Source organism: Prionailurus viverrinus, chromosome B4 (genome assembly GCF_022837055.1).
Source record: "Prionailurus viverrinus isolate Anna chromosome B4, UM_Priviv_1.0, whole genome shotgun sequence".
NCBI classification, from domain to species: Eukaryota; Metazoa; Chordata; class Mammalia; order Carnivora; family Felidae; genus Prionailurus; species Prionailurus viverrinus.
In genome coordinates, this window is record NC_062567.1 from 124,465,549 (window position 1) to 124,480,457 (window position 14,909).

General features: G+C 45.3%; 1 protein-coding gene across 5 annotated transcripts in view; it reads left to right on the plus strand.

The window, feature by feature from the left end:
- The window catches only part of ABTB3 (ankyrin repeat and BTB domain containing 3), a 316,171-nt gene that overhangs the window by 192,350 nt on the left and 108,912 nt on the right, over positions 1-14,909 (plus strand). For all 5 annotated transcript variants that reach the window (XM_047868093.1, XM_047868094.1, XM_047868097.1 and 2 more), the window contains one exon: positions 6,921-7,125. In XM_047868093.1, coding sequence (XP_047724049.1) covers positions 6,921-7,125 — 205 coding nt within the window. The remainder of the gene's footprint in view (positions 1-6,920; positions 7,126-14,909) is intronic.

Here is a 14,909-nt window from a genome sequence, read left to right on the forward strand (position 1 = left end):
ACCCAGGATTAGCTTGGAGGCCACACCCAACTCTCAGAGTCTCTGGGTCTTTGGTTCTTTGGCCAAGCACCCAGCAGTTTACTGTTCTCCTTCCAGAGGTTACCATGCATCCTACGATTTAGAAACAGAAATGCTCCTCAGATTTTCCTAATGGGGGCCTTTCTCCCTTCATTTCTTCCCCCCTACTCCCCCGCTGTTGTTTGCAGTCCAGCTTTCCTCCTGAAGGACTGTGAGTGATGTGCTGAGTCAGTTGTTGGGGAGCCCAAGTCCTTCCACCTGCACCCCCCCTGGGAGTGAGGGGGGCCCTCAGACCCTGCCTCTTAAGTGCAAACTCACTGGAAATCCAGCATCTCTGAAAAGTTCACCCAATAGATTTTTGTGGGTTTTTTTAAAACTTTTTATTTAAATTTTAGTTAGTTAACATACAGTGCAATATCGGTTTCAGGAGTAGAATTCAGTGGTTCATCACTTACATACAACACCCAGTGCTCCTCACAACAAGTGCCCTTCTTAATACCCATCACTCATCTAGCCCATATCCCACCCACCTCCCTCCATCAACCCTCAGTTTGTTCTGTATCATTAAGAGTCTCTTGTGGTTTGTTTCCCTCTCTCTTTTTTATCCCTTTCCATATGTTCATCTGTTTTGTTTCTTAAATTCTACATATGAGGGAAATCATATGGTATTTGTCTTTCTCTAACAGACATATTTTGCTTAGACTCTAGCTCCATCCATGTTGTTACAAATGGCAGGATTTCATTCTTTTTGATGGCTTGGTTATACTCCAGTGTATATACATACCACAGTCATCTTTATCCATTCATCAGTCTATGGACATTTGGGCTCTGTCCATAGTTTGGCTATTGTTGATAGTGCTTCTATAAGCATTGGGGTGCATGTGCCCCTTCGAATCTGTATTTTTGCATCCTTTGGGTAAATACCTAATAGTGCAATTTCTGTGTCATAAGATAGTTCTATTTTTAGCTTTTTGAGGAACCTCCATACTGTTTTCCAGAGTGGCTGCACCAGTTTGCATTCCCATCCACAGTGCAAGAGGGTTCCCCTTTCTCCACATCCTCACCAACACTCGTTTCGTGTGTTGTTAATTTTAGCCATTCTGACTGGTGTGAGGTGGTATCTCTTCATGGTTTTTATTTGTATTTCCCTGATGTTGAGTTGATGCTTAGCATCTTTTCATGGGTCTGTTAGCCATCTGGATATCTTCTTTGGAAACATGTTTATTCATGTCTTTTGCCCATTTCTTCACTGGATTCTTTGTTTCTTGGGGTGTTGAGTTTGATAAGTTCTTTATAGATTTTGGATCCTAACCCTTTACCAGATATGTCATTTGCAAATATCTTCTCCCGTTCTGTAAGCTGCCTTTCAGTTTTGTTGTTCCCTTCACTATGCAGAAGACTTTTATCTTGATGAGGTCCCAATAGTTCATTTTTGCCTTTGTTTCCCTTTCCTCTGCCTAAATGTGAGACAGGAAGCCATCAAAGTCCTAGAGGAGAATACAGGCAGCAGCCTCTTTGACCTTGGCCATAACAACTTCTTACTAGACACATCACCAGAGGCAACAGAATCACCCAGCAGTTTTTGAGAGTCCCCAGGTAGCATCTCACGTATAGCCATCCCTTCCTCCGGCCTTGCTGTGGCTCACTCTGAAATCTTGGCCTCCCATGAATCTGTGTGAAACCTCACACTTTGCCCCTGCCCACAGCTAGGGCCACCTTTAAGGACCCTGACATCACAGCCAAAGGCAGAACTGGGAAGTCTGCAATACTTTCCAAAGCTGCTGGCCATTGACCCTGTCTGCCATGGCCTCTGTTCTTGTCCCCACTCTGTGCCCACCAAGGATGTGGTTACTGACAGATGCCAGTTAAACATGGGCTAAGCTTTTCTGCCAAAATTCTGGGTGTATCCAAGTCAGCCATGATCTCTGGAGCTCCTGATGAGCTACCAGTGAATGAAGACCCCTTCTCTCCTACCATCATGGAGGCAGTGTGATACAGTGGCTAAGAGGCCCAAATCACAGTCGTTTGAAGCTCAATTCTTGCACTCAGTAGCAGTGTGACTTAGCCAAATGATTTCCCTGGACTCAGCTTCCCCATTTGTAAAATAGATACGCTATCAGGACCTACCTCATTGGGTTGTGTGACACCTAAAGGGTATCATGTGTATAAAGCTCTCAGAAGTGTCATGCCCACAGGAGCACTAAATGTCTGTCTGCTGTTGCCCATCAGAACCTCATCCTCTGGCCCCAGAGCCCAGCTGCTTGGCTTCTACCCACTTTCACAGCTTTCCAAGAAGAGCTCTTTCAGCTCTGCCATCGCCTGGGCTGGAATTCTGATCTGAGAGACCAGGCTTCTGTTGGTTCCATAACCAGCTTCCTGCCTATACGTTGCTGGTTACTTATGTGCCCCTCCAGGCTCTCTTCCGTTAGGGCAATTTATCTTCCAAGAGGCTGCGGGGTCATTTATGCGGATTGACCCATCAGCCCCCACACCCTCCTGCAGACCAGTCGGGCTCTGAGACCCCTCAGCTGGAAGCTCTACTCTGTCAGCAGAGGCTGACCAATCTCCTGAGCCCTGGCCCATGGACTCCACAATGGCATATGTTTTGGGAGACTTGGGATTTAGCCCTCAAACACTTCACCAGAGTTTTTCAAAGGCCACGCCCTGAGGTAGATTCTAGATAAGTGCCTTTATGGAGGGACTGTGGTGTAGTGACAAAGAACATGAGCCCTGGAGGCCTAGTTGGAGTCACAGCCTGCTACTTCCTGAGTGACACCTGGGCCAATTGCCCCTTGCCTTGATTTTCCCATCTCTGAAGTGGGTGTGTGTCCCATATGGTTCGTATATAATGAAACTGGAAAGTGTATAAGTGGCCTGGTAGCAGGTTCTCAATGTATCATGGTTCCCACTTCTGCTGCCACCTCCATCTACCTCATATCATCCTCCTCATCAGAAAAGTCAACACATTGTCATTGTGCCCAATCCCACCCTGGACCTGCCATCCTGTTGTTTTCTTCCAGACTCCTGCTCAGCATTGGCCGACTGGGCTCTTACATTGCCAGTGCTTAGAGCCGCCCCTTATGAGACAGACTGACATGACCAGCCTAGAAGCAGGCTTCTGGCTTCCTTTTTCCCTCTCTCCCGAGGAGCATGTTTCTAAAAGATGAAAGGGTAGAGAGAAGAGGGAAGAAGAAGCAGTTAAGGACCTAACTGTATCCCAAACACGTGCCTGGGGTGAGCAGCTTTGTAGCATTGATTCCTAATGATGTCAACCCCAGCATGAAGCTGCAAGTCAGGCACTGGGTCAGGGCATGGGCTGGACTGTCCCTGCATGTCCCAGGCACCCACCTTCCCGTCTCGCCATCCAGAGAGAAGGAAGAGCAGTGAGCCTAAGAGAGCTGCTTATTTGGTGCCAACAGTGTGCCAGGCATTTCCTCATTCTGCGTGTGACCCTCACAACCACCTGATGGGGGCTTGTCACTTCCCACCAGAGAGGTTAAGCAACTTGCTGGGCTGTACAGAGGAGTGGCAGAGCTGGGATTTGAATCCCTTCCCCTGCCTCTTACCTAACTTTGAGCCCTGGTTCTCCATATTTTCCACCTGCAGGTCCCTTTGGGGTCTTCCCTGTCCACCTACTTCTAAAAGAGAATTTCCTTCTCTGACTCTTTTTTTTTTTTTTTTTCAGTTTCTTGGGCATATTTTCCTGCTGTGGGGAATGGATGGAGACAGGAGGGTCAGGCTCTGAGCTAGGCATGGTAAGATGCAGGGGAGAGTAAGGAAGCGACCCCCCACTACTCTCTGTTCAACCCCTGCATCTGCTTGCTGTCCAGATATTAAGCGTAGTGGGTTGTACTCTGGTTAGGTTGACCTGCTAAGGCCTCAGGACTCTGACAACATGGAAGTTTCTTTTCCTCTGAAAACCCCTATAAGAAATAGTGGCCACTTGGAATCTTGTCTCAAGAAGGATTTAGAGGCTACATCTACACTTAGTGCATGAGAGCTCTGCAATTGATTAACCATGTCTGCCATGGACATGGAATGGAAAGGGGAATATTTGCCATTTCTACCCTTAGCTGAGACCTCATCTCCATAGTTGACTCCCCTAAGGGGGATGAATGGCCCTCTTGTCAATCTTTTGAGGAAGTGGCCTCACTTTCTTGGCTTTGGACTTTAGGTCGAAGTGTCATGTTAAAAGGTACAGCTGGATGACAAAGAAGTGATAGACTCTGCAGGCCTGGTTTCAGCTGGGCAGTGAAGGATTGGGAATGGGGAAGACAGTCTCCTTCCCTCACTAGGGGCTGCCTGGACAGAGTAGAGGGACAGTAAATTCCAGCAGGAGCTGATGTTTCAGTCTTGAGTGTGAGAGCAGAATTCCTTCTTCAACGTCTTTTCTCGTAAGGCCTTCAGCTGATTAGATGAGGCTCGCCACCCACATTTTGGAAGATAGTCTGCTTTTCTCAGAACTTACTGATTTAAATGTTAAAGGTTACTGTGAAAAATACCTTCACTGCAACCTACAGATTACTGTTTAATCCAACAACTGGGTACCATAGGCTCACCCAGTTGACACATAAAATTAATCATCACAAATATATTAGTTGAGTGTTTCCCAAAGTGTGCAACACATGCTACTGGATGAGTGGAACAGAGAAGTACATTCAATAACATGGGTCATGGAGTGATCCTTTTAAATTCTATTTTATTCAGTCATATGTGGAATTTAAGAAACAAAACAGATGAACATATGGGCAGGAAAAAAAAAGGAGAGAGAGAGAAGCAACCCCTAAGAGATTTTTTTTTCCCCATGAGAGACTCTTAATGATAGAGAACAAACTAAGGGTTGATGGAGGGGGGGGGGGGGGGGGGATGGGCTAGATGGGGGATGGGTATTAAGGAGGGCACTTGTGAGGAGCACCAGGTGTTGTATGTAATTGATAAATCACTGAATTCTACTCCTGAAACCAATATTACACTATATGTTAACTAACTAGAATTTAAATAAAAATTTGGAGGAAAAAATGAAAAATTCTATTTTAATTCTCCTTGCTTCAAGAAGAAAGGCTCTATTTGGTATGAACTCCTAACACTTCTCTAACACTTGTTGTTTATAACAAAAAAAACAGTATGAGAATTCAGCTATAAATTAATTATATGGTTTTGTTTTCGTTGAATTAACTTTTTTATGGCAAGTGATACTGATCATCCATTTAGAAGTGATAGAACATTTCCTTCAGACCCATACTTAAAAAAACTAAATGAATCCATTTAAAATTAAGTAAATGATGGCACAGATGATGCTTGGATGTAGTTGCACTTGAGAAGGTGGTATAAAATGGCCCAAGTTTGGGGAACACCATCTCAGCCTAGAAAAGACAGGAATTCCAGACCCAGCCAGCCTCCCCACAGGAAGATCCTCCCTGTGCGGCCAGCCTGGGGGCATGCAGATTGGTCTGATGAAGGAGAAGACTCCTTCCCTTTGGAGAAAGCAGGGGAAAGACTAGAGTGTTCCCAGGACTTGCTAGTGCTGGGAAGAGTAAGACAAAGCCCCCGCCCTCAAGGAGCATGGTTCAGTGCGTGGATTCTGGAGCCAGACTATCTGAGTTCAAATCCTGGCTCTGCCACGTATGGCTGCCGTGTACCCTTGAAAAGTTGTTTGACCTCTTTGGGCCTCTGTTTCCTCGTCTGTAAAATGGGTATATGAAGGTACCCACGTTAGGGTGCTGTGAGGATTAATTGAAGTACAATATAGTAAGTGTCATTTAAGACTGAGTTTCTATCATTGGGAAAGACTGACAAAGAAATGGCAATCCTAACACAGTGCTCTAAATGCTGTGATAAGAAAGTATAGTGTTGGGGCGCCTGGGTGGCGCAGTCGGTTAAGCGTCCGACTTCAGCCAGGTCACGATCTCGCGGTCCGTGAGTTCGAGCCCCGCGTCAGGCTCTGGGCTGATGGCTCAGAGCCTGGAGCCTGTTTCCAATTCTGTGTCTCCCTCTCTCTCTGCCCCTCCCCCGTTCATGCTCTGTCTCTCTCTGTCCCAAAAAGAAGGAAGGAAGGAAGGGAGGGAGGGAGGGAGGGAGGGAGGAAGGAAGGAAGGAAGGAAGGAAGGAAGGAATAGTGGGAGAGATTCCAGGAGGACTTCCTTGAGAAGTTAATACATAAGCTCATACCTGGATGATCAGTAGGAATTAGCCTGGAGAGGAGGAGAAAAAGAATATTCTAGATAGAGGGAATAGCATATGCACAGGCTCAGAGGCAAGAGACAGTGTAGTCCATGACCATACTTGTGACTGCAGGGAAGACAGTACTGGCTACAGCAAAGGATGTGACAGAAGGTGTGTCCCAAGGTGATGTACACAAAGGGCTTCCTGTGCCTTGTTAGAAGCAGTGGGTTCCAGAAGGGCAGGACTCTAATTATCTTAGCAGCCCTCTGTGCTTCAAGTGCAGCCCAAACCTGGCAAGCAGGGACAGTCATGTGGTGACTGAACAGATGCTTTCCTCTCCACTCGATGTGAGACCTGGAGGTCCCAGAGGACCACTCCAGTTGAATGAGGGAGTCCCAGGATTAAGAATCTCTGCAGAGGGGCTCCTGGGTGGCTCAGTCAGTTAAGCATCTGGCTTTGGCTCAGGGTGATCTGGCAGTTTGTGGGTTCGAGCCCTGCATCGGGCTCTGTGCTGACAGCTCAGAGCCTGGAGGCTGCTTCGGATTCTGTCTCCCCCTCTCTCTCTGCCCCTCCCCCACTTGTTCTCTCTCTCTCCCTCTCTCTTTCTTTCTCTCTCTCTCAAAAATAAACATTAAGAATTTTTTTTTAAAAAAAGGAATCTCTGCAGAGATGTTAAGCACATCTTCTCTGCAAGTCATGACTGCCTTGACAAGGATCTGAAATCTTACTTCTGTCCACAGGTGACCTGGTGTCCCGAGCAATGCATCACCTGCAGCCCCTCAATGCCAAGCACCATGGCAACGGCACCCCCCTGCACCACAAGCAGGGGGCGCTCTACTGGGAGCCAGAGGCCCTGTACACCCTTTGCTATTTCATGCACTGCCCGCAAATGGAATGGGAAAATCCCAACGTGGAGCCTTCCAAAGTCAACCTCCAGGTGGAAAGGTAAGATCTGCCTTGGCTCCGGATGGCCAAAGAGAGGAGCTCCTCTGGCCAACACCACCTTGCAGTGGGTGGGTGCTTTCTCCAGAGTGGCAGAGGGGTACAAGAGGGGAGCCATGCTGGTGGTCACAACTGCACAGTGCCCAGAAACTCGCTGGAGGGGTCCAGGTTGGAATCTTGTGCTCCAAGGGGTGTCTGAGACCCAGGTGGGGTCTTTGAAATGGGTTTGCATAGGGTTGATCCCGTTTGGGTTAAAAACGGCCTGGGTCAGAAAGGTGGATCTGCAGATTCTGAAGGCGTAAAGGACTCTGCTGTGCAGGGTGGCTCCCTTGTGAAGGCAGCTTTGGGGGAGACCAGCTCCTTGGGTGGGAGGTGTCTTCATTTCCTCCTGGCTGCCCTGGGGACTCCCTTGGGGAACCGTAAACACCTGCTCAGCTGAAGTGGGTCCTGAGGTGGCCAGGAGACTGGCTGGCTCAAGCAGAATTAAGGGAAAGGGAAGAAGGGAGGGTTTCCAGGGAGGGGACACTTCCTCAGACACAGCTTCTGACCCTCCCAAGCACATTCCCTCCACTTCTGTGCCTCAACTTCCCTTTCTGTAAACCAGTGGCTGAACTAAGTTGTTCCCAGGTCCCCTTCTGTCTGGAAAGCCCCAGGACGGTTTCACCCTCTCAGAGGCAGAGTATCAGAAACCACACTGGGAACACCCCACAGAGCCCATCTCCCCACAGCGCCTCACAAGTCGGGCCCTGCTTCCACATGAGCCTGTTTGCTGCAACTACTCTAGTAGTGACCCATTTATCAAAAGAGTGGTTAAGAGAGTGGGCTCAGTGATCCAGAGAGTGGGTTCAAATCCTGGCTCTTCCAATTAAAAGTCAGAGGAGGGGGAGGGCCTTGGGAAAGCGCCCTAACCTATCCATGCCTCAGTTTCTTCATCTGAAAAATGCGGCTACCAAAAGTAAATCCTTCATAAGGCTGTTGGAGGAGTGAGTGAATTGAACAGTGCCCAGCACACGGTAAATGCTCAGTAAAGGTTCACTTTTGCTTCTGTTGTAGATACTATCTGCATTTTGGTGGACTCAATGCAATTTTCTTTTCTCTGTTAAATGGTTCCAAGCAATTTTGAAATGCTCATTGGCTGCTTTGCTGCTGCAGGAATGGACTGGGGCTTCCTTGGGCTTCCTTTTACAACCACGTCTCTTGGCTCTCATTTCAGGGAAGAGAATGGAGCACGAGTTAGACAAAAGTTGCTGAGTTTTTGTTCCTGTTTTGTTTTTAAAAATCTCAAGTTAGCATGAATATTTCAATCCAATCTGGAGTTAGCTTCATCAGGCATCCCACGGTCTAGGCCAAATCAGTGGGTACCCTACGTGTATTTCCACATGCCGAAGATGCCCGAATTCAGGGGGCCAAATGCTCCTTGTCCCTGGGCAGAAAATAACTTCAGTCAGAGACACCAGGAGTGCTTTTTGTGAATGTGCAACCTTAGTGCTGAGAGAATGGGAGCCAGCAGCCTCGGCCTGTGGAGCATCTAGCTCTTAGGCATACCCCCCTGACAGCCTGTGGGACAGTGAGCATCTCTGACTTACCTCCCACCAACATGCACTTGACCCCCAGATGACTCCCTTCCAACTCCAGCTAGACAGCACCTCCTCTGAGCTCCAGAACCTCCTCGTCCTAGTCAGCCTCAGTTTCCCCATCAAGTCTCACACTCTCAGACTGGTTCTTCTCATCACACCTTATTCTTTTCCACATAACACTTACTACAGTTGATAATCATAATTTCGTTACGTGTTCGTTTATTGCCCGTCGGCTTCATGAGGGCAGAGAACACATCTGTTCTGGTTGTCCCTCCACACCTAATGCCAAGCTCAACATCTGGTGCTAGGTGGGGAGTCAGTAAATTTTTGTAGAGAGAACGAATGAACCCATCAACCTAGCTGCCCGTGGAATATGTCCCTTTGTGCGTGCTCACAACTACCCCACATCTGAAGTTATCATCTTTTCTCTGAAACCAGCTGTCCTTCCTTTCTCCCTCATCTCTAAGGGTGGCATCACCACCAACCCAGAAAAGTGGGCCTCGCCCCACACTCTTTCCTCCCCCTCACCCCGTCCTGCAGCCACTGGTCAACGTGTGTTACTGATGCCGCACCTGCAACATCTCTCATTGCTCTCTCCCTTCCTTCCCAGATTGCTGCCACTGTGTGGTTGGGTACCTTGTTCCCTCTTACTTCTGTACTGCATTGGATTTCTAAATGGTCTCCCAGGATGTAAGGCTTAGTATCCTCTGACCAGCTCCATCGTCCTCATAGCCATCAGACTGAAAATTCTAGAATAGGAATCTCATCATGTGATGTACTCCCTGCCCCTACACAACACCCGTGCATGGCCCCATTACATCTTCCCTTACACGGCTTCCACCTTCTCTTCTGGAATCCCTTTCAGAATTCAGAGTGTAGCTGGAGTGGCTATAAGTCTGGGAGACCATCTGAGGTTTCCAGACTTTCTGGGACAAGATGTGAAGATGTGTGAGCTTTGAGGGAGAACAGAGTAAAGAGAACATGGCCCAAAATGCTATGGAGTCACTTCTGTCTCCGTCTTTCCCTTCTTCTTTGGTTGGTTTTGCGGAGGTCATCACAAAATGCCGAGTGGAACTTGACATTTTTTGAGTTGTGTTACTTTGGTCCTCTGGAAAGAATATGGATTTGGAAACCAGGCTGACCTTTGGCTTTGGGATGCTTTGGCTTTGCATTCCAGCCCTGCTGCTTCTGGATCTGAGACCTTTTTTAAAAAAAATATGAAATTTATTGTCAAATTGGTTTCCATACAACACCCAGTGCTCATCCCGACAGGTGCCCTCCTCAATGCCCATCACCCACTTTCCCCTCCTGCCCACCAGAAGCAACCTTCCCCCCCACCCCAGCTTATTCTCAGTATTTAAGAGTCTCTTACGGTTTGCCTCCTTCTGTCTCTGTAACTTTTTTCCCCCTTCTTCTCCCCCATGGTCTTATGTTGAGTTTCTCAGGATCCACATATGAGTGAAAACATATGGTATCTGTCTTTCTCTGCCTGACTTATTTCACTTAGCATAGTACTCTCCAGTTCCATCCATGTTGCTGCAAATGGCCAGATTTCATTCTTTCTCATTGCCAAGTAGTATTCCATTGTATAAATAAACCACATCTTCTTTATCCATTAATCAGTTGATGGACGTTTAGGCTCTTTCCATAATTTGGCTATTGTTGAAAGTGCTGCTATAAACATTGGGGTACAAGTGCCCCCTGTATCCCTTGGGTAAATTCCTAGCAGTGCTATTGCTGGGTCACAGGGTAGATCTATTTTTAATTTTTTGAGGAACCTCCACACTGTTTTCCAGAGCGGCTGCACCAGTTTGCATTCCCACCAACAGTGCAAGAGGGTTCCCGTTTCTCCACATCCTCGCCAGCATCTATAGTCTCCTGATTTGTTCATTTTAGCCACTCTGAGTGATGTGAGGTGATATCTCAGTGTGGTTTTGATTTGTGTTTCCCTGATGAAAAGTGACGTTAAGCATCTTTTCATGTGCCTGTTGGCCATCTGGACGTCTTCTTTAGAGAAGTGTCTATTCATGTCTTCTGCCCATTTCTTCACTGGATTATCTGAGACCTTGAACAAGCCATTCTTCCTCATTGAACCTCATTGACTGTAAAATGAGAGTGACAGAAGTTTCATGGGACTGGTGTAAGCAGTGAATTCAAAATTGTAGCTAAGACTCTGGTGCCATGCCTGGCACAAAAGGAGCTCTCCTCTCACCCCCCAAAAGAGTAGCTGATACCATACATCTTTTTATTAGGGGGAGCCTCCAAAATGCTGTTACCATTGTCCCTGCAGAAACCTGTGTGTGTTATTTCTTCTAGACAGAAAGCTATTTCTCCTGCTCCCTGATGGAATAGGCCTTGGCATTTAGCATCTGAAATCACACATGGAAGGGCTTCAGAGGAGAGATGACTTCTGTTCGCAGTGAAGGGTTTACACCAGCTCCCTTCCAAAACTTCTAAATAAGAAGTTTCCAGTGGGATATGGACTCTAATTTGGAGTTGTTTTTCTCTCTGTATTTCTCTCTCCTCACTCCCAAAATCAAACAACATTTCCTTAACTCTTTATTTTTATTCTGGCAATGTCAAGTAGGGCCATGGTGCTTATATGGTTTTTCACTAGACTATATTCTTCAGAAAAGGGACTGAATATTATTTGCTTTTGTCCATGCCCAGCAGAAAGCCAGAAACATTTGTTGACTGAAATATGGATTGTTTTATACCTCAAATCATCTCTGCTTGTCAAAAGAGCCTTCCTTGGCTGGAGTATTTGGAAGTAGGCCTACATGCACTATTTTACTCTTTCATGTGGGCATAGCTTTAGAGTTGCTACATTTGTTTTGGATAGTTTCATTTTTCACTGTGGGATTTTTGAAGGAGCTCAGTGCCAGTATGAAATTTCTATAGTTTAAGTTTTTCCAGAACTTTGGCGACTAGTTTTTGAGCTTCTAAAATCTTTCCGAGCAGCTCTTTGGGTCACTGGAAGCATGTACCAGGAACAGGTCCTGTAAAGAGCTGGAGGTCCAGAGTGAGACAGACAGGCATGACCCAGACCACATGGAGTAGAGACTAAGACTAAAAGGTCAGACTTAGAATCTTATTCAAGTCAAGTGTTGGCAAATTCAACATGGAGAAGGAAGAGGAGGAAAACATTCCGTATCAAGGAGAATCCAATCTTTGATATCACTGAATCTGATATGTGCCAAAGCCTGGTCACTGGAGATTTATGATGCTCTGTGAAATACAATGCTGACCTTCCAAGTGCCTCCAGGAAGACAGTAGCTTCAGATTCCATCGAAAAAAATAAATTGCTGTTAATTATGGTACCCAGCCTTAGTTTGTGACCTAATTTTTTTAATCCCTTAATTCAGTTTATAGTAAAGCTCCCTGAGGGAAACAATCTGCCTCTTATATGTTTTTCTAGAACCCAACATAGTATTTTGGGACATTACACAGGCTTAACAAGTGTTTGTTAAGTTAGTTAAAAATAAATACAACCAATGTCATCAACAAAGCCTGTTTTGTATTGGAGCATCAGATGTTTTACAAAGAAATCTTAGTTCAGATGTCATCTTTATTTCTGGCTTTCATTTATTCAATATTTATCCAATTTTTTGAAGAATTTTCTAAGAACTAGGTAATTCTACTTAATTTTTTCCTAGGACAGAATCTTCAATAATTTAAATTCAATATCAAAATAAACATATCATACTATTAATCAATAAATAAAATCTTTCAGGTACTTCAGATATTTTTACTCAAAAGACTCAGATAAGTTTTGTAATATTTATGATTAGGCAATATTTGTTTTATTATATGTTTATATATAATTATATACTTATGATAAGGCAATGTTTATTGTGTAAGATTTATGATTAGGCAGTATTTATTTTAGTAATGATAAGTGTAAACATCTTAATGTAAATGTAAAAAACTCAGCTCTGAGGCTACTGAATTTAAATAGAATCATCTTAAGTCTGGGACAAGGTTTTCCTCCCCTATATCATTACTGGAAATATCAGTGATTCCTAGATGTGTTTGGCCATGGATGATTTCAGTAATGGCCAAAAAATGAAAAAAAAAAAGCAGGATAAATTGGACTATTTTGTTGCCTGAGGTAGCTGGCAATGCCTGAGAGGTACAGAGATGTGTTATAACCAGAAGACTAGACAATTAGGTAGTTCTGTCCTCCCCCAGTCTCACTGAAAGCAAACAAAAACATATACTTAGGCAATCCCTTTTGCAAGCAGAACTGTATAAACAGATGTGGTTCACTGTCTACCAGGGAAGCTGGACCTAAAACATGAGTATATAATCACCAACTGTTTGAAAGAAATCAAACCATCTTAACAAATGAAGAATTTACACTTGAAGAAACAGAGCTAATAAAGCAAACATAACAGACATTAAAAGTTAATGGTACCCGAATACATCTTCCAAGACACTCACTCTACCAAAGGATCACTCCAACACATCAGTTCTTGATGCTTTCTCATCTTTGGCATATATGACAGGTGATAGTCTAAGGTTAACATACTCCAGTGGACATACCAGGGTTGTGTAGAATTCCAAGCACTGTGTTGTAACTCTTCCTCATTCCTTCCCCCTAAGGAGTGTGTATCAGAATGCAAGTGGACAGAGATATCCTTGACACAAACAGCATCATTAGTAAAAATACTGTGTTGCAAGGGTTAAACCTACTATGACTGCTTAAAGCAGAAAGATGACCTCTGGGAGGCCCAGTTTAGGTAGATCCTTTCCTCTTCCGCATCAGAATTAGACGTTGTGTTAATTCTCTAGCTCTTTTCTCCTGGAAATATGATAAAAATTTCAGTATCAACTACATTACCAAGCAGCATTGCTTATGGTTAGAGTAACTCTAGATTAGTAAAATGGTACTATAAATATTTGATAAATCTCCAGAGCTTTGGGCTTCCCTGATTTCATTGGCTCTTGTTGCTGGCAGTGTCCTTGCATGGACCTTGGAAACTATATCTGTGGAGTTGCTACAAGAGATAGTGGGGTTCATAAACCAGGATAGTTCTCACAGTCACCCAAGTGGATCTCATCTACTTTCACCTGAGTGTCACCCGGGCAGAAGATAGCTCTAGGATGGATGGGTGAATTGCTATAAGGACTCCTACTGAAAGGAACATCTGATGCTATCCTGCTGGGCCATGTGTGGCTTATGATAGTCCCATGAGTCTAAATGTTTAGTAGAGCTTAAGAAGACTTCTGATGGGTGTTAAAGCCAGAAAAGCAGGCTTTGGGGCTGCACAACATAGAGCAGTGTCCAAGTTGTACCCCAGGACTGCTTCAGCAGATACCTCACACCACCAAGGCTGGGCATTGGACACTCCTGGCAGGATCTCTGTCACAGTTACCCATGAAAGCTGAATGTCTCTACCAACACCCTTGTCAGCTTCATGTTCTATCTATGTCATACTACTTGCTTCCAAATCAGTGGTGCCTGGGTTATATGCCTGCACCCTAGCTGCAAAGGAGTCTGGGAAGTTGAATTTCTACCTTGTTGAACCATGGACTAATAATATGGGAAATTCTCTAAACACAGTAAGGTCATCAGTGTCTCCAGGCAGCTGCAAAATTTGACAAAGTTTCACCACACTCTTCTAATTTATTTGTTTTTGTATAAATAACACACAAGTGAATCACGTGTTCAGTTGAGTACTTCTGACCATTGTTAGCCACACATCTCACAACTGATTGGCTTACACACCACAACTGAGAACCAAAATACTGCCTCAACATTAGGACTCCTTAGCCTAACACTCTGGGAACCTTGATAGCAAGGAGGAGAGAGAAGGACTGTTCCTGACATCCTAAGCAGGGATGCAGAATGCATTTTCCCAGAGGAAGAATGCTACTTCCTCATCTTCCCAAGGCCAGTGATCATGTCCGGCACAAAAGTCCCATCAAATGCCCAGCCCAGTGCTGCTGAGTCTGGAGAAATCCAGAGTCAATGGACAAATGGGGACACATGGAGAGGGGAGACCTGTTTTCTGCAGCGCTGTATGTGGGCTTTGGTGGATTGGCCTGGAATCCCAACACCCATGTAAATGGTTCTAAGAGGGAAAACATGCATGTTGAATACTAAGCAATTAACTGGAGAGACAAAGTTTTAAAACAGGATCCATTCGTAACTTGAGCATTGCTGCATCTGGCACAGGTGAAAGCAACTCTAATCCCAATATTTTT